The sequence below is a fragment of the Leucoraja erinacea genome, chromosome 28 (assembly GCF_028641065.1).
Source record: "Leucoraja erinacea ecotype New England chromosome 28, Leri_hhj_1, whole genome shotgun sequence".
Classification (NCBI taxonomy): domain Eukaryota; kingdom Metazoa; phylum Chordata; class Chondrichthyes; order Rajiformes; family Rajidae; genus Leucoraja; species Leucoraja erinaceus.
The window spans coordinates 29,339,071-29,357,753 of NC_073404.1; the positions used below are offsets into that span (position 1 = coordinate 29,339,071).

General features: G+C 44.1%; 1 protein-coding gene across 2 annotated transcripts in view; it reads right to left on the minus strand.

Annotated features, from left to right (window-relative positions):
- The window catches only part of acaca (acetyl-CoA carboxylase alpha), a 212,138-nt gene that overhangs the window by 3,517 nt on the left and 189,938 nt on the right, over nucleotides 1-18,683 (minus strand). For both annotated transcript variants that reach the window (XM_055658137.1, XM_055658138.1), the window contains 3 exons: nucleotides 10,305-10,459; nucleotides 6,792-6,962; nucleotides 270-406 (listed from right to left, as the gene is read on the minus strand). In XM_055658137.1, the coding sequence (XP_055514112.1) occupies nucleotides 270-406; nucleotides 6,792-6,962; nucleotides 10,305-10,459 (463 nt within the window). The remainder of the gene's footprint in view (nucleotides 1-269; nucleotides 407-6,791; nucleotides 6,963-10,304; nucleotides 10,460-18,683) is intronic.

Consider the following 18,683-nt stretch of genomic DNA (forward strand, 5'->3'; position numbering starts at 1 on the left):
AGTTCCTATTAAATCTTTCCCCCCTCACCTCAAACCTATGTCCTCTAGTTCTCGATTCCACTACTCTGGGCAAGAGACTCTGAGCATCTACTCGATCTAGTCCTGTCATGATTTTGTACACCTCTATAATATCACCCCTGATCCTCCTGCGCTCCATGTTATTTGTTTGTTTATTATGTCATCCATTGAGTATTGTGTTTACAGACCTGGGTACTGTTCCATAAACCCACTTGGCTCGTGAAATGAATAAAATGAACTGCAAGGCTCACCTCCGGATCTGTTTGAGGATGTAATCTCTGCTGATATACTTGATGTTCTCGTCAATGACGGATCGAGCCCCTTCCTCCTCCACCAGCTGTTTCTCCAGCCATTCCACCACATCCTTGTTGTCATCCCAGAGATAGGCCTGAAGGTGAAAGACAGCATAAGAACACTATTTATTTTACATAAACCAACCCCAAAAGTGAACTGGGTCCATCAATTGTAAAGCTGGTGTGGTTTAAGATCAGCGGTTTGTTTTTGTCACGTATGCACAGCAGAGTGAAATTCTTTTTTGCACAAACCCACAAATACACAGATGCCATATTTTGGCGCCTCGCACAAAGTCGGGTCCATGTGCTGGAAGTACTGGGACGCCAACAACCCAGGGAAGTAAACCCACATACGCCCCAGGCTGCTGCAGGCCAGTCTCCTTTCCTCGCCCGACCCACCGACCAACCGCATCTGACTCGGAGGCACGTCCTGCAGCTGATCTTGAAGGCACTGGGGCCAATACCCTGGCCCCTCTCCAATTGGCCCACTCCTTGAGTCCATAGTCGTAAAAATGGATCAGTTGATCTGATCACAAGCGTGTGGTCAATGTCTCTGGCAAGTCCAGCTTTCTTTTCCCTATTTATTATGTGGGTCGGCACAGTGGCGCAGGGCTAGAGCACCCTCCGCTGCTGTTAGTTTGATGAGAACATTCTCCTTGATAGCAACCGGATAAATAAAGATTGCATGTAAGAATAAACGTTCGAGGATGCTTTTTGGTACCAAGTGCACTTCCTATCACTGGGCACTAATCTATCACACACAGACATTCTCAATCAAAACCGCTGAGCCTGTTACAACCTCGGGATGGAACCTAGCACTTCACAAGACTTTGTGCTATCTTTGCCGCTGAGTGGCCGGCTCTTTAAACACAATTGGAAGAGAATAAAATATGCCGGGTGAGCCCATTGTTCCTGGCAGCTCCCCAGAGACCGAGTGAAAGTGGCAAGGTTGTCTTCTTGGGGGAGCTCAGCAGGAAGGTTCCATTCGGGGACAGCCAAGGTGCACAGTCAGCACTTGAGTATCGGAGCTGAATGATGTTGCAGCAACCACACTGCCAGGATCGGCTCCAGACAGAGACTGCCACTTATCACACCGCTTCAATTCAAGGTGGCTTTGGGAAGCGAGGCAACTCAGAAGGTGGCCAAATAACCTGTTAGCAACATCAGCAAACTGATTCTTGACTGAGCCACAGAGAGATGTCAGGTGCCTTCTGGTAAGTGTCCCAAACAGTTTGATTAGGTGACAACACATGCTGGAAATGCAGCGTCTTTTATAATGAAGAGAATATCAGAAACACAGCAATCCTGATCTGTTACATTTACTAGCTCGTGTCTCCAGATATTGTGGGCTTTGCTTTTATTTAGAAGATTGAGGAGGGATCTTATAGAAACTTACAAAATTCTTAAGGGGTTGGACAGGCTAGATGCAGGAAGATTGTTCCCGATGTTGGGGAAGTCCAGAACAAGGGGTCACAGTTTAAGGATAAGGGGGAAATCTTTTAGGACTGAGATGAGAAAAACATTTTTCACACAGAGAGTGGTGAATCTGTGGAATTCTCTGCCACATAAGGTAGTTGAGGCCAGTTCATTGGCTATATTTAAGAGGGCGTTAGATGTGGCCCTTGTGGCTAAAGGGATCAGGGGGTATGGAGAGAAGGCAGGTACGGGATATTGAGTAGGATGATCAGCCATGATCATATTGAATGACGGTGCAGGCTCGAAGGGCTGAATGGCCTACTCCTGCACCTAATTTCTATGTTTCTATTTTTGGTCTGATTTCCCGGAGAAGATGTGTAGCGGCTGACTGATGCAATGCTGGATTGTAGAAATGCCCTAACATCCTGATGGAAAGAGGCGGCAGAGTCATGCAACTGGTAAGAGTTGCTGCCTCACAGCGTTGGAGACCCAGGTTCGAACCTGACGTCAGCTGCTATCAGTGTGGAGTTTGCACGTGGTGTGGGCCATCTACAGAATGTTCCTTGCCTACGTAACTCCGAAAGCAGCTCCCACACTCCATCTCCCATACACCAACAAGGGCAAGGGCAGCGGGTACATGGAGATACCAACACTTGTCGCAGGAACTCAGACCTCACGTGTTGGAGATACATCATCGGTCCTTTATCATGGTTGGGTCTAAACCCTGGCCACCTCTGGAAGTAGCTTCACTGGAACAAACTGGTGAAGGAGGCCACTCATCATCACCACCAGCTCAAGGGCAAATGGAGATGATCCATAAATGCTAGCTTTCTCATGATTTCCCACTTCCAAAAAATGACTGCAAAGCAAATACGAGGCTTGTCCACGTGCCTCTCTGACTCAATGATCTCTTAACAGTCATTGTGACGAATAGCCAATGGAGCAATGTGACAAGCAACTGCTGATGCCTGTGAGATCGGAACATATTACAACAGTGACCGCACTTCAAAACTGTGCTATTGGCTGTAAAGTGGTTTGGGACCTTATGAAAGGACCATTAAGGCACTGTATAAATTCTAATTCTTGTTTTATATCTATCAGCATCTGCGGGTTGGGAGGAACAAAAAGGGAACATAAAACAGCACAGAAGCAGGTCTTTATCCCACCATGTCTATGCCCAACATGATGCCAAATTAAACTAATCTCCCCTGACTGGCATCATATTCCCTCTATATTTCAGGGAAGGAACAAAGGAGAGCCCGGTGGGGGTGGGTAGAGTCATACAGTGTGGAAACAGGCCCTCCTGCCCAACCTACCCACACCGACCAGCATATTCCATTATACGCTAGTCCCACCTGCTTGCATTTGCCCCTTATCCCTCTAAACCTACCCTATCCATGTACCTGTCCAAATGTTGTTTAAAAGTTATGATAGTACCTGCTTCACTATCTCCTCCGGCAGCTTGTTCCATATACCCGCCACCCTTTGTGTAAAGAAATATACCCCTCAGGTTCCTATTAAATCTTTCCCCATCACCTTAAACCTACATACTTTGGTTCTTGATTCTATTACCCTGATATGAGGCTGTGCGTTTACCCAAGGTATTCCTCTCATGATTTTGCACATTCTATAAGATCACCCTTCATCTTCCTGCGCTCCAAGGAAGTATAGAAATTGACTCTTGTCTGGGATCCTAATTTCACAACAGACATCCAAGTACAGAAGTGTAGTTTCCAGGACTCTACCAAGCCATGGATTGCCACTATACTTTGCTTAGGCACCATAGCCATTTCAAGTGGCCACTTTATTCCCCAGTCAGGCTAGAACCTGAGTCAGCTTTTATGCATCGGTCTGGTTGCATTTTATTTTTGTAATTTTGATAACACAAACCCAAGGCTCTGCACAAAAATAAACTTCCCGCAGCCTGTTTGCTAGCTTGTAATTCACAAACGCACTTTCAAGGTGCAAGATAGTCATATCTCAAACCAAGTATTGCTTGGCAAATGAGGTTGAAGATTCAAAGGATGTAAATGACTGTTCATCTTAAGCTCACAGAAGTAGTGCAGACTTATCCCAGAATTCCACTGCTGGTGATTTAGAATATTTAATACCATTAATATTTTTAATCCTTTTGGTTTTAATTAAGTAACAGCACGCCGGTTCCTATCAACACATTCCAGGGTGCAGATTAATTGTAGCTTAATATAATCAGAGCTGATTGTTGTAAGTGTTAGTTAACGAAACAGCTGCCTATAAATTGTAGCCTACCTGGGGAGGTTGGCATGGTTCCAGAGTATATTTGCTTTGCTTGAAGCAATGATATGACCGAGGTTGGAGACAGTTCTTTTTATTCTGTGAAATGGTTGGGAACTTTGTTTCTCTATTTCGTTTACGTCATCTGTTCTGTCAGTCATTAGCTCATGAGATGCTACCCAGACCGCTGGCTTGAATGAAAGAATAAGACGGCAGTCTGGAATTAACTCAGCCTCTTTGATCTTTCCTGTTCATTTTAATTGGAATTAGTTCTATTTTTAACTGGAATGTTCCCACTTAGCAATTCTGGATTTCTGCAAAGGCATTTCATATTCTTCAATACCAAGTGGTGTTGCCTTGTTTGTAATCACAACATTTACATTGAACATGGTACTTTAAAGTCATTGCTTTGAATGTTTTGATGACAAAACTACAGAGCTTCTGAATAACTGAAAGTGAAAGATAAATTAAACTGCGTATGTTGCAATTAGGAAAAAATGAGCACAAATGACTGAAGGATGATCTTATAGAGGTGTATAAAGTCATGAGGTGAACGCACAGAATCTTTTACCCAGGATAGGGGAATCAAAAACCAGAGGACATAAGTTTAATCTGAGTAGGTGACGATTTAAAACACTGGATATAAACGTTTTTCACTCAGAGGGTGGTGGGCATATGGAACGAGCTGCCAGAGGAGGTATTTGAGGCCAGTACTATAGCAATATTTAAAAGACATTTGGACAGGTACGTGGATAGGAAAGGTTTAGGGGTGTATGTGCCAAATGGAACTAGCTTACATGGGGCATTTTGGTCGGCACAAATGAGTTTGGCCGAAGGGTCTGTTTCTGTGTTGTATGTCTTTATGGCAATTTGAAAGTTCCACTCTGTACTAAAAATGTTAGTTGCATTGTAAACATCGCATATAATTATGTAAGAATTTAGTAGTAAAATAATTTGAACAGATAAGTTGACAATCAGCTTAGAAACACGAGGAGCAGATTGCATGCAGAACATGTACTTGTCCACGAATATCTCAATGAGAAAAGGTACCCATTAATCTTGCCGTACAATTCAGCGCCTTCAATCGTGAATGTGACAGCACTACTGACATTTTTGAAAAAAAAGTGGCTCTGATTGATTTATTTTTAGGAAGGATGGAACATTGCTGGACAATTTTACCCATTGTTGTTGGGAAATGTGTTATGTGCAAAATGCAAAACAAAAGCATAGATACTTCTGAAGCTTAAAGGTGTAATGCAAGGGATTGTCCACATCGAGCTGAGTTGCAGACAGAAAATGTGAGAAATATTCCAATCTGAGTATAGAAGTATAGGTCAAGGTGCATATTGATCACTTGGTTGTTGCCGCTTTCCTGTTAGTAACAAACAGACATCGGTGTTAAATCACCGTTTACCACATTGGCCTTCATCAGACAGAGTATTGAGTATAAAAGCTGGGAGATCATGTTGCAGTTATATGACATTGTTGAGGCCGCACTTAAGAGAATTGTGTTCTCGTTTGGGCACCATGTTATAGGAAAGATGTTATCAAGCTTGAAAGGGTTCAGAGAAGATTTGCCACGATGTTGTCAGGACTTGAGGGAACTATAGGGGGAGGTTGAGCAGGCTGGGACACTATTCCTTAGAGCACAGGAGGGTGAGGGGTGATCTTATAGAGGTGTACAAAATCATGAGAGTGATAGATGGTTTTGCCCAGAGTATGGGAATCAAGAACCAGATGACATAGGTTTAAGGTGATGGGGGAGAGTTAATGCAAACGTGAAGAAGGGTCTCGACCCGAAACGTCGCCTATTTACTTTGCTCCATAGATGCTGCCTCACCCACTGAGTTTCTCCAGCATTTTTGTCTACCATGCAAACCTGAGATTAACTTTGTTACACAAAGGGCAGTGGGTGTATGGAACAAGCTGCTGGTGGAGGTAGTCAAGGCAAGTGCAATCGCAATGTTTAAGAAACATTTAGACAGGTACAAGGTTAGGATAGGTTAAGAAGTGTATGGGCCAAAAGCAGGCAGGTGGGACTATCAATAGACAATAGGCAATAGGTGCAGGAGTAGGCCATTCGGCCCTTCAAGCCAGCACCGCCATTCAATGTGATTATGGCTGATCATCCACAATCAATACCCCGTTCCTGCCTTCTCCCCATATCCCCTGAGTCCGCTATCTTTAAGAGCCCTATCTAGCTCTCACTTGAAAGTATCCAGGGAACTGGCCTCCACTGCCCTCTGAGGCAGAGAATTCCACAGACTCCCAACTCTCTGTGTGGAAAAGTATTTCCTCATCTCCGTTCTAAATGGCTTACCCCTTATTCTTATCGTGGATGGGGCATGTTAGTCAGCGTGGACTGTTTTTTAAACGTTGAGATAGTATCTGCCACACCTATCTGCTCTGGCAGCTTGTTCCATATTCGCACGACCCTTTGTGTAAAAAGGTTGCTCCATTAAATCTTCCCCCCCTCACCTTAAACCTAGGTCCTCAACTAATTTCAAGTGATCAAGAATTCAATCTGCTGAACCATTGTTTGATTCTTGTAAAAATAAATGTTCTAAACTGCACAAATCATAATGACAACTTAAGGGGATTTACGTTTGTGGACACGTAACCAAGAAATACTGCAACACTATTATTCTCTTCACTGGAAGCCTGGCCATAGGGTTGAGAAAAGATTAAAAATAATGATCTCCACATCATTCTTGGACTTCTTAAGCTGGATCTTCCGGGTCACGATGCAATTCAAACAGCAGGGTGCCGCAAGCCGCAAAGGCGGGAAATCACAATGATGGAGGAATGTACCTTCACAGCACCTTCGGCTTCCACAAACCAGCGTCTAAGCATTGCCTGAATCTGCCCATCGGTCAACTCAGAGTTTGCATTCAGGATCTTTCTCTTCACCGTTTCTTCCAGTAGCAATCTGCGCAGGCGCCAGTAGAAGAACGTGCGTGATGTTGGCCAGTCCAAGATGTCCTGTAGTTAACGGAGAAACCATTGAGAAACACAAGTAGACAGAGTGGGTCAGAGGGCATATGATATGCATGTCATCAACGGTCAGGGTTATACATTATGTTGCATCTTTATAGGGCTCTGGATAGGCAGCATTTTCAGTATTGTTATCAGTTCTGATCGCCACATCACAGCAAGGGTTTACAGGCTTGGGAGAGGGTTCAAATTAGGTTTAGCAGAATGCTGTCTGGATGAAAGAGTATTGGCCACTAGGAGAGTTTGGACAAACTTGGATTATTATCCCTGGAACACCAGAGGTTGAGGGGAGACCTCATAGAAGTTAATACAATTTAGACGTTACACTTTAGAGAAACAGGCCCTTCAGCCCACCTAGTCCACACTGACCAGCAATCAGCCTGGATACTAATTCTATCCTACACATTAGGGACAATTTGCAATTTTACTGAAGCCAATTTAATTACAACCTGCACGTCTTTGGAGTGTGGAAGGAAATCGGAGCAACTGTAGAACACACACATGGTCACAGGGAGAACGTACAAACTCTGTATAGACAGCACCCATAGCCAGGGTCGCGGGTGCTGTAAGGCAGCAATTCTACTGCTGCACCACTGTGCCACCAGCCTCAAATTATCAGAAGCATAGATATGGTAGATAATCACACCCTTTTTCCAAGGGTGGAAATGTCAAAGACTAAAGAGCATAGCTTTGAAATGAGAGGGGCAAAGTTTAAAGGAGATATGCAGGCCTTGTTTTTTTCAAGATCACACAAAACATTCTTCAAGGTGTATTACAGCCTTCTCTCTGCTTTGTTCACTCAGTCGCAGAGCCATACAGTACGGAAACAGCTCTTTGGCCCATTTTGTCTATGCTGACCATGTTGGCTCCCTGGGCTTGTCCCATTTGGCCCATCATCTCCTTAACCCTTCCCATCCATATATATGGATAGAGCTCTTAAAGATAGCAGAGTCAAGGGATATGGGGAGAAGGCAGGAAAGGGGTACTGATTGTGGATGATCAGCCATGATCACAGTGAATGGCAGTGCTTGTTTGAAGGGACGAAAGGCCTACCCCTGCACCTATTGTCTATATGTCCAAATATCTTTTGAAAGTCGTAAGTGTATCTGCTTCTATAGCTTCCTCTGCCAGTCCTGGATTTGCCGACACACACGCAAAGGTCTAAGCAATCAGAATTTCTACAGATTACGTTGAAATGATAACTTCATATGGGATTTCAGAACGATATTCCGAGCCTTATCCAATGCCAATAGTCTGTGAGGCGTGAAGTGGGGAGGGGGTGGAAAGGCTGTATGTGCACGTGCTTCTGTGGCAAACACACACCCAACTGGAATCCCACCTGGTCTTTTCTTGCTCCACACTCATCAGCTAAACTGTAGATCTCACAATTTCAACCCTCTGGCAGACTGAACCTTAACAACTATAATGAACTTGGCTGAATGTTCATTATAGCTGCTAAGGTTTGCAGTCTTCTTCCAAACAGTTCTTCGGGTCATGCCTGAAACCTGACCAATTTAATTAGAACATCTAATTGAACTGGGGCAGACCCTGCACTTTGTACAATCTGCTTGCAGTGTATTTCAATACACTCCATCCAGAAGGGGACCATACCACATGAGAAAACTCGCTTCCACATCATCAATGGTCTTGCAAATGACAGATAGAAATCTCGACTTGCTGGTGGAGTAATACAGCATGGAAACAGGCCCTTCTGCCCAACCTGTCATTGCCAACCAAGTTGCCGTACTGGCCTAGTCCCATTTGCCTGCATTTGGCTCATAGCCCTCTAAGCCCTTCCTATCCATATATCTGTCCAAATTTTAAAAGTTGTAACTCTATCCGTTTCTCTGGCTTCCTCTGGCAGCTACGTTCTAGATATGGACTAACAAAGGTGAGTGAAAAAATGCTTGAGGATCCTCTTAAATCTCCCCTCTCACCTTACCTCATCCCTCTAGATAGTGATCGGCCAGGAAGCAAAGCGATGCACATACCCCAGTTTACATTGACGGCACCGAAGTAGAGATGGTTGAAAACTTCAAATTCCTAGGAGTCAATATCACCAACAACCTCCTGTATCAGCTCCATCCAAGATCATAAGAAATGTGCAGTGAACTGTGCACGCAGCCCAGACTATCACACAAACCAACCTTCCTTCCATTGACTCCATTCATACCTCACGCTGCCAAGGCAAGGCCAGCAGCATCATCAAGGACCAGTCTCACCCCGGTCACTCCCTCTTCTCCCCTCTCCCATTGGGCAAAAAGTACAGGTGTGAAAACGAACGCACACCTCCCGATTCAGAGACAGTTTCTTCCCGGCTGTTATCAGGCAACTGAACCATCCTATCACCAACTAGAGAGCGTTCCTGAACAACTCTATATTTCATTGGAGACCCTCTTTACTGAGCTTTATCTTGCACTTAACGTCATTCCCTCATCATGTATCTATACATTGTAAATGGCTCGATTATAATCATGTGTTGTCTCTCCGCTGAATAGATAGCACGCAACAAATGCTTTTCACAGTGCCTCGGTACACGTGACAATAAACTAAACTACTTTTAGAATCATCTGCCCTGGGAAAAAGACTGTTTACTTTATCCATGCCCCTCGTGATCTTGTACACCACAATATCTCACCGCTCAGCATCCTAGGCTCCAAAGGGAAAAAAACCCAAGCCAATTCAACATTTCTCTCTAACTCAAGCCTGCAGCCTATCAGTGTGGTGACACAAAGTGCTGGAGTAACTCAGAGGATCAGCCAGCATCTCTGGAGAACAAGGCTAGGTCCTTTACATCCCCAGGTTTGTAGGTTAATTGGCTTCTGTAAACTATCCCTAGTATGTAGGATAGAACTAATGTACGGAGTGATAGTTGGTCAGGCAGGACTGAATGTGGGGGCTGAATGGCCTGTTTCCACACTGTATCTCTAACCTAACTTCAAGGTGATGTTTCAGGATGGGACCCTTCTTCACACTATTTTCCAGCACTTTGTGTTTTTTTTTTAGTAAACCAGCATCTGCCGTTCCTTGCTTCTACTTCTACCATCCCGGTGAATCTCTTCCAACTTGACAATATCACGTTCTGGGAGCCATTCGGCCCATCGAGTCTACTCCACCATTCGATCATGGCTGATCTCTGCCTCCTAATCCCATTTTCTTGCCTTCTCCCCACAACCCACGACACCTGTTCTATCCTTCCTGTAGCTGGGCGAATAGAACTACACACAGTAAACCGCATTCTGGGAATGTGGAGTGCAAGGGTCAGACTGTAATCAAAACTGAGGCAGAGAATTGGAGCACAGAACAAGTTGAATGAATTAGATTACTAACCGTGATCACCCCTTTCTCTTGCATGCGACCCGGTGTATCGTGAAGGTCGGCAAACTTCACTGCAACCTGGTGATAGATGGGCAGCAGAAACTCCTCCCTCTCTTTCAGTTTTGTCTCCAGCTCCTTCCTCTCGCACGGACTCAGCTCCGGAGTGCCTGCGGCCAAAGACATCTTTAGAGAATACACAAAGACAACGAGCACTCACTGATCACAGATCGAGAATTGCCTTTAGACATTTATGTTCTCCCCCCGCTGACACTGTTGTTTTATTCCTGTGCAGATTAACAATGCTGTTTATACATTTAAAGGATGTGAATGTTTCTGGCGACATTGGGCGGCACGGCGACAGAGTTGTTGCCTTACAGCACCAGACCCGGGTTCGATCCTGACTACGGGTGCTGTCTGTACGGAGTTTGTACGTCCTCCCTGTGACCGTGTGGGTTTTTTCTGGGTGCTCCGGCTTCCTCCCACACTCCAAAGATGTACAGGTTTGTAGGTTAATTGGCTTCAGTAAAAATTGTAAATTGTCACGAGTGTGTGATATAGTGCTAGCGTTCGTGGTGATCGCTGGACGGCCCGGACTCGCTGGCCCGAAGGGCCGGTTACTGAGCTGTATCACTAACATAAACTAAACTTATCAGTTAAGACAGTGATACAACCACATGCGTATACAATATACAAATGGCACGCACACCCCAACATACAACACATACTGATCACCAATAGAATGGGTTTATATCAACATCAAGTATAATTTATTTCACTTTGAGCTGCCGAGAGTGGCCAAAGAAATACTGCTTTCCATATTTAGCCCTATTCAGTTGATAAAAAGTTTGGCAATTAATTTCTCAGTGTGATACAGTTGACATTCTCAGTGTCTCTGCCATGTTTCCCTTTAATAACAGAGCAACGAGATGTCATTCCTTTCACCTCACAGCTGTGCAACATTTGCAAACAGAACGATCAGCCTCATTTAAACCTGCGTGACACCACAATATGGAACAAGGACTGCCGAGCACTTAGAGGTTATTAGCCAAAAATCAGCACTTAAAAATTCTACTCCACTGAAGAAAAATTCTGCTGGATGCAACTGTGAAACGGTGCAAACAAAACAAAAAGGAGCAATGTGAGAGATGGGTGGGTGGGAGAAAGCAGCGTGAATTCAGAGTTAAAGCTGACCAATTTTCATCATCTTCCTCAGTGATTTCCACACGCCTTTCCCATTGTCGTCTTTAGTGGTGAACTTGGGGTAATGTCTCCAGCACCTTCAAGGTCGGCTGCAGACAAAGATATCCGTGTGAGGAGAGGGACGCGGTCCGCGGGCCGTGCCGGTCGCGGGTGATGGAGGGCGGAGCTGCAGGAGCCTGGGGTTCGCCTGGATCGGGAACCGCTCCAGTAGACCGAGCGCGCGGGCTGACCGGACTTTGGAAACGGCGCCAATACATGGCGGTGCCCGCACGTGTGTAAACGTGCAAAAATAATTTCACTGTGCAGTTGCACGCATGACAAATAAAGCTCCGTTGAACCATTCAGGACTGACATCAAATCATACAGAATGAAATCAAGACTTGTCAGTCTATTCGGCTTAATTGCTCATCAACGTTTCTACTTCCTGAGATTTAGGAGATTCGGTTTGTCGATGAATACTCTGTTGAACGTTTGTAGAGAGTTGGTTGCAGAGACTGGTGGTATCATGGTCTTGTTCGACAAATCAAATGCCCAAGAAAGAAGATGACACAAAGTGGTGAACACTGCCCGGTCCGTCCATCACGGATACTGACCTCCCCACTATCAAAGGGATGTCCAGGTGGTGCCGCCTCAAATAGCCAGCCAGCATCATCATAGACCAACACCGCCCTGGCCACAATCTCATTTCACTCCTGCCATCGGAGAGTAGGTGCAGCATTCTGAAAACCGTGACCTCCAGGTTCAAACATGGCTTCTTCCCAACAACCATCAGGCTCTTGAACACCATACAACACTAACTAAACTATGGTTGCACTAAGGACTTTGGGGTTTTTTTGTACCAGTTTTATGGTTATTAATTGATTAATTCATTATTATTTATTATCTTTGTGTCTTGTGTTTGCAGAGCTACACACTTAATTTTTGGAGCTCTCAATACTTCCCTTGGCTCTTCTTACTTCCCTGATGGACTGGTGTATAAACCCATGTTTGGTGCCACCTCTTCGAGTCATAGAGTCGTACAGTGCCCTTCAGCCCAACTTGCCCACACTGACCAACATGTCCCATCTACACTAGTCCCACCTGCCTGCGTTCTAAACCTATCTTATATACCTGTCCAAATGTTTTTGACAGGATGTGATTGTATCTGTCTCAACTACCTTCTCTGGAAGCTTGTTCCATGTACCTACCACACTTTGTGCCTCTCGGGTTGCTAATAAACACCCCCTCCCCACCCACCCCCCCCCCCCCCCCACCTATGGCTTCTGGTTCTTGATTCCCCTACTCTGGGTAAAAGACTGTGCATTTACCCATTCCATTCCTCTTATGATCTTATATATCTCTATAAGATAACTTTGCATCCTCCTGCGCTCCAAGGAATAAAGTCCTAGTCTGCTCAACCTCTCCCTGTAGCTCTTTCCAGCTTAACAACATCTTTCCTATAACAGTGTGATCAAAACTGAACACAATACTCTAAATGTGGCCTAAGCACTTCTCTTTTACTCACTTCACTCTCAGCTGTGTTAGGAATTATGAAGCACAACGTTCACTCCTTCAATCTGTAATCCAATTTTATACCTTATCTCACAGGCAAGTATGCAGGTATTTAAATATAAATTTATTGAAAGGTGCAGCTCCTTAAAGTTATTGGGTCCACTTACCAATAGCAGCATACCATAGTCATAAAATGATACAGCACGAAAGGCTCTTCAGCTCTTGCGCATGTCGACAAAGATGCTCCATCTACTAATCCCACCTGCTTATATTTGGCCCATATCCCTCTAAACCCGACCTATCCATGTTTACTGAAACTGCGTTTAGAAACGGTGGTAATTGTAACATGTGAGAAAGGTGGAGCAGGACAGGATGTTTACATGGAGCAGATTGTAAGGTGGAGAATGCATGGGGAATGGAAAGCCGAGGAAACAGGTACTTCAACACTTGTTAGGAATTGTAAATGCACAGTGAGTAAGCTGAATTGAAAGTATTTTATGCTCTTAATGACAGCTTTCTTGTTGAAAAGGCAGCCCAACCATCCAAACTAATGGTTTAGGTAATATTAACAAATATGTCGATGACTGTTTTCTGCTCAATTTAAAGCTGGGTTGCTTTAAAGATTTTTGCTGTTGCAAGTGCTGTTCTCTTGAAAAATAAACAGCAGTGGAAGAGAAGACAGAGAGTGATTATGCAATGATTGATCCCCTTTGTGGCTATTTGTTGCTCACAATCACTATTGTAAAACCAAACTCCTGATCAACCAGAAACACGTCTACAACTAAATCACTAAAGAGATCTCATATCCATCTTGCTTACAAGCTTGCTTGCAAGCACAATCTAACGACTGAGTAATACAAAAGGTTCTGTCTACCTTATCTGTCTCTCTTTATTTTATATACTATCCCAAATGCATATAGAATATAGAAGAGTACAGCTCAGGGACAGGCCATTCGGCCTACAATGTATGTGCCGACCATGATGCTAAAACCAGTTCTATTCTCTTGTATTTAATCTGTCCCTCCATTCCCTACACATAATCCATGCGTCTATCCAAATGTTTCTTCAAAGCCACAATCATATCGGTTGCCACCACCACCCCTGACAGCACGTTCCAGGCACCCACCACCCTCTGTGTAAAAAGCTTGCCCCGCTCAGCAGTAGTGTTGCTGCCTCGCAGCGCCAGACACCCAGGTTCGATCCTGACTGCGGGTGCTGTCTGTACGGAGTTTGTACGTTCTCCCCGTGACCTGTGTGGGTTATGTGGGTTAATTGGCTTTGGTTCTAAATTGTCCTTAGTGTGTAGGATAGTGCTTGGGAACAGGGATAACTGGTCGGCTTGAACTTGGTTGGCTGAAGGGCATGTTTCTGTTCTGTATCTCTAAACTAAAAACTTAACTAAATCTCCCTTAAATATTTAAGAATGAGCTGCAGATGCTGGAAAAATCGAAGGTAGACAAAAATGATGGAGAAACTCAGCGGGTAAGGCAGCATCTATGGAGCAAAGGAATGGGTGACATCACCTTCCCCCTACCTCCAGAGATACTGCTTGACCCTCTGAGGTACTCCAGCATTCTGTGATTTGCTCAAGATCTTAGCATCAAAGTCACATGCACCAACTAAGGTACAGTGAAATGAATTTGCCATGCAGCGACACAGTTAAAAAAAAACCCACACAATATACAATAGAATTTAACACAAACATTCACCACAGCATTCTTCACTGCCTTGTCAGTCCTCCTCCCTTTGTTCATCTGTGGTCGGGGCCATAGTCATTGGTCTATGTAGTAGTCGCCGCAGTTGTACTGCATTTGTCAGGATGGAACCCGGGTCTCTGGCCCTGTAAGGCAGCAACTCTACCGCTGTGCCACCCCGAATGTACTCTGCAGTTGTACTGGGTTTGGAATCTTTAGTTCTCACTGAAGATTTATCCCAGTCGGTGGTGCTGTGATCAAGGCAGACAATGCACTCTGCCTCTAATGTCATTAACATACAGGGCGGGCATTTGGAACTGCCGACCAACAATTAATTTCCAGGTGATTGCATTTTTTAAAGTTTAGAGATACGGCGTGGAAACAGGCCCTTCGGCCCACTGAGTCCACGCTGACAAACGGTCAGTTCTATTCTGCATACCAGGGACAATATACTGAAGCTAATTGACCTACAAACCAGCAAGTCTTTTGAATGTGGGAGAAAACTACAAAAAAGCCACAGGGAGAATGTGCAGACTCTGTATAGACAGCACCTGTAGTCAGGATGGAACCCGGGTCTCTGGCACTGTAAGGCAGCGACTCTACCTCTGCGCCACCGTGCCACCCCGAATGTACACTGCTGCTGAACCAGGTTTGGAATCAGGAGTCATTAGCTGTGACAAATCACGGAGCAACAATATAAAATTAACTTGTAAACGGCTACCCTGGGTCATAGTTACAGAGTTGCATTCTTCTTCTCGGGCAGTTTCAAGGATGTGTTTCAGACAGTCGTAACCCACGGTAGATGTATAGAGTCTTTTACCCAGAGTAAGGGAATTAAGAACCAGAGATCATAAGTATAAAGTGAGAGAGGAAAGTTTTAATAGGAACCCGATCGACAATGTTTTCACTCAGAGAGTCGTGAATATAGGGAAAGGCCACATGGGAGCATGAGCATGAATTAAGAGCTAGTTGGATGTGAAACCAGGCAGGTTGCTGTGGGTCTACACAAGTGGGCTAAGTGCTTCTTGTCCTCCAGCCACTTCTGGCCAACTCAGTGAGGCAACTAGCCAAAATCCAATTAGTCAAACTTGCCATGTTTGAAGAAGGGTTCTGACCCAAAACGTCACTTATTGTTTTTCTCAAGAGATGCTGCCTGACCCACTGAGTGACTTTGTCTATCTTCAGTAAAAAAAAACAGCATCTGCAGTTCCTTCCCACGTCACTATCCATGTTCTCTAGAGATGCTGCCTGACCCACTAAGTTACTCCAGCCCTTTGTGTCTTTTTTTGTAAACCACCATCTGCAGTTCCTTGTGTCTACAAGGCACCGACCCTCTCTAATCCTGCACCCTTTTTTTTGAACATGTCAAAGATGCCCCTTCTCTCCCATACTACATGACCAAGTATCCTATGTTCCCTGGAACCAAGTCAGGTGCCTGACTGCTCCATTTCTAGAGTACAACCCTGACTGATTCCACACTAGCGTGAAACTGCCAACGCTGGAGCAAACATTCACGGACACAACGCACAAATGTGTCACAGCGGTGTTCACACCAGTCAAAAAGAGCAGCGCACTTGACTAGTAATCATGACATCCATTGGAAGGGCTGTGCTTTGAAATAGTCTGCTGCAGGGCTGCTTCTCAAGCCCTGAGAAGCGTCATTTTAATCAATATTTTTCTTTTATGCCACATGTAATACTTGACAAGTGCAATTACAAAAAGCAGCAGAAATCTGATGCAAATTCTGATAAGTTACCATATTAAAGAGGAAAGGTTTTCTGGTTTTTTTTGGTCTTAAATGAAGTGTCTCTTCTAATCTGTCATTGCTGTATTGATCTGCCCTACTGCTTTCTTTTTGTCATTCTCATTACCACATAAAGAAATCATTCTCCTCTTTCCAAATTTTCAAGGGCTGCATCTGCCAATTTCTTGGTTGGCCTGCTGAATTCTGAAATTGGTTCTCTCTTACAGCTGGAGAGAAAGAAAAACAAAAAGGAGTTTTTGGAAGGGAGAGATTTGCCATCGCAAGGGCATCTCGATGAATCTGAGTCGTTTTTTCAGATCTTTGGGGGTGTCTGGCTTTTCATACAGCTCAGCGGGATGCAGATTGATCCCTGTCAGAACCAATCGTGTCAAACCCCATTTTGGGTTGTCTCTTGAAGCTGCCAAAGGCCTGTTATCATCAGTTCAGTAAAAGATCAATCCACCACCGAATGAGAACATAATCAGCCATTGATTGATCCTGGCTCCTTCAGAGACTGCTAAATTTCCCCTGTGAATGCTTTTCAAAGTGTCAAAGGTCAAGTCGACATGATTTTTCATTTTTCTGCTAAAATGTGTGTTCGTACATGTATTTTAAAATGTATAAAAAAGTTTTGGCTCAAATTCTCAAAATAATTTTAACAAGAGATACATACCTGAATCACAAAATTGTAGGTTTTCATGCTATGAAGTAAGACAGCTAATTGAATATTTAAAATGTATTAATATTAACTTGCATTATTCTGAGCAGATATTATAGTATTTGTAAAAATAAATAAAATAGTAGAAGGATAATCAAGTACATTATAAAATGATAAGTGCTTGCAATACAAGAGTAAATGGGAAAGACTGTTCTACAGAACCCACCAAACAAAGAATAAAGGATTTAAATAGGGAGAAGTTAATTTTGCCTTTGGACAAGCAAACATTAAAGGAAATAAAAGTCAGGAAATAGCTGATCAAATTATGCCCTTTATACACATTTAACTTACATACATTTGACAATCTCTCTTAAACGTGCAATTTAAATTAGATCCTCCTCACAATCTGTTTCTTTGTAAACTTAAATGGTTGTTGCTGTGCACATTGTTGATTTGGTTTTGCAGTCCCTGGCATGAGTACGTCTGTGCTCTCTCGTGTCTTTATTCTGGCATAGCAAAGCTCAACAGATTCACTTCGGCTGCACCTGAAAATTAATTTAATTGAAGCAGGATGGAGCTCTGGCAAAACAAAACAGACCTTTCCACTGGCAATAGGTAGACAAAAACGTTGGAGAAACTCAGCGGGTGAGGCAGTATCTATGGAGCGAAGGAAATAGGCGACGTTTCGGGTCGACACCCTTCTTCAGACTGATGTGGGGGTGGGGGGGGGGGAAGATGAAAGGAAGAGGCGGAGACAGTGTCTTTCACTGACTTCCTTTCTTCTTCCCCTCACCCCCACATCAGTCTGAAGAAGGGTCTCGACCTGAAACATCACCTATTTCTTTCGCTCCATAGATGCTGCTGCACCCGCTGAGTTTCTCCAGCATTTTTGTCTACCTTCGATTTTCCAGCATCTGCAGTTCCTTCTTAAACATTTCCACTGGTATAAATCTTTACAGTTTCATTGCAGTGAGGGCATTCAAACATTTTCTTTTGGTAAATTTGGCACCATGATGGAGATGCTGAAATACACCAGCACATTCTTGAGCGTTAATTAATTGAAGATTGTCCCTTTCTGAAAACTGACCACCAGGATCAAGAACGGCTTCTTCCCATCAACCATCAGGCTCTGGAACAAAACGCCCGACATTCAACTATGAACTAACGAATGACTTTGGTTGCACTAAGGACTACTGTGTTTTTTGCACGTATAGGGATTATTAATTTATTTAGTTCATTCTGCATAGTCTATGTGTATTGTGTTTATTGGCCTGTTAAGGTGTTGAATGAAGCATTTCATTGTTCTCTTGTCGGTACATATGACAATGAAACATTCTTGATTCTTGAAGGGCCTGTCCCACTTGGGTGTCATTTGCGCATAATTTACGCGACATCATTTACGCGTCGTGATACTCACATGGTGCGCATTACATGCGCATGGTGCGTGGTGACGTAGGCAGTGACGCACGGTCGTGCGCTGTGCCCCAGGATTTTGGGATGTACAAAATCTTCGCCCGCCATCTGCGTGACATGCAAATGACGCCCAAGTGGCACAGGCCCTTTACTGTTTAAATTTGCTCCGGTCATCTTAACTCCACTGACCG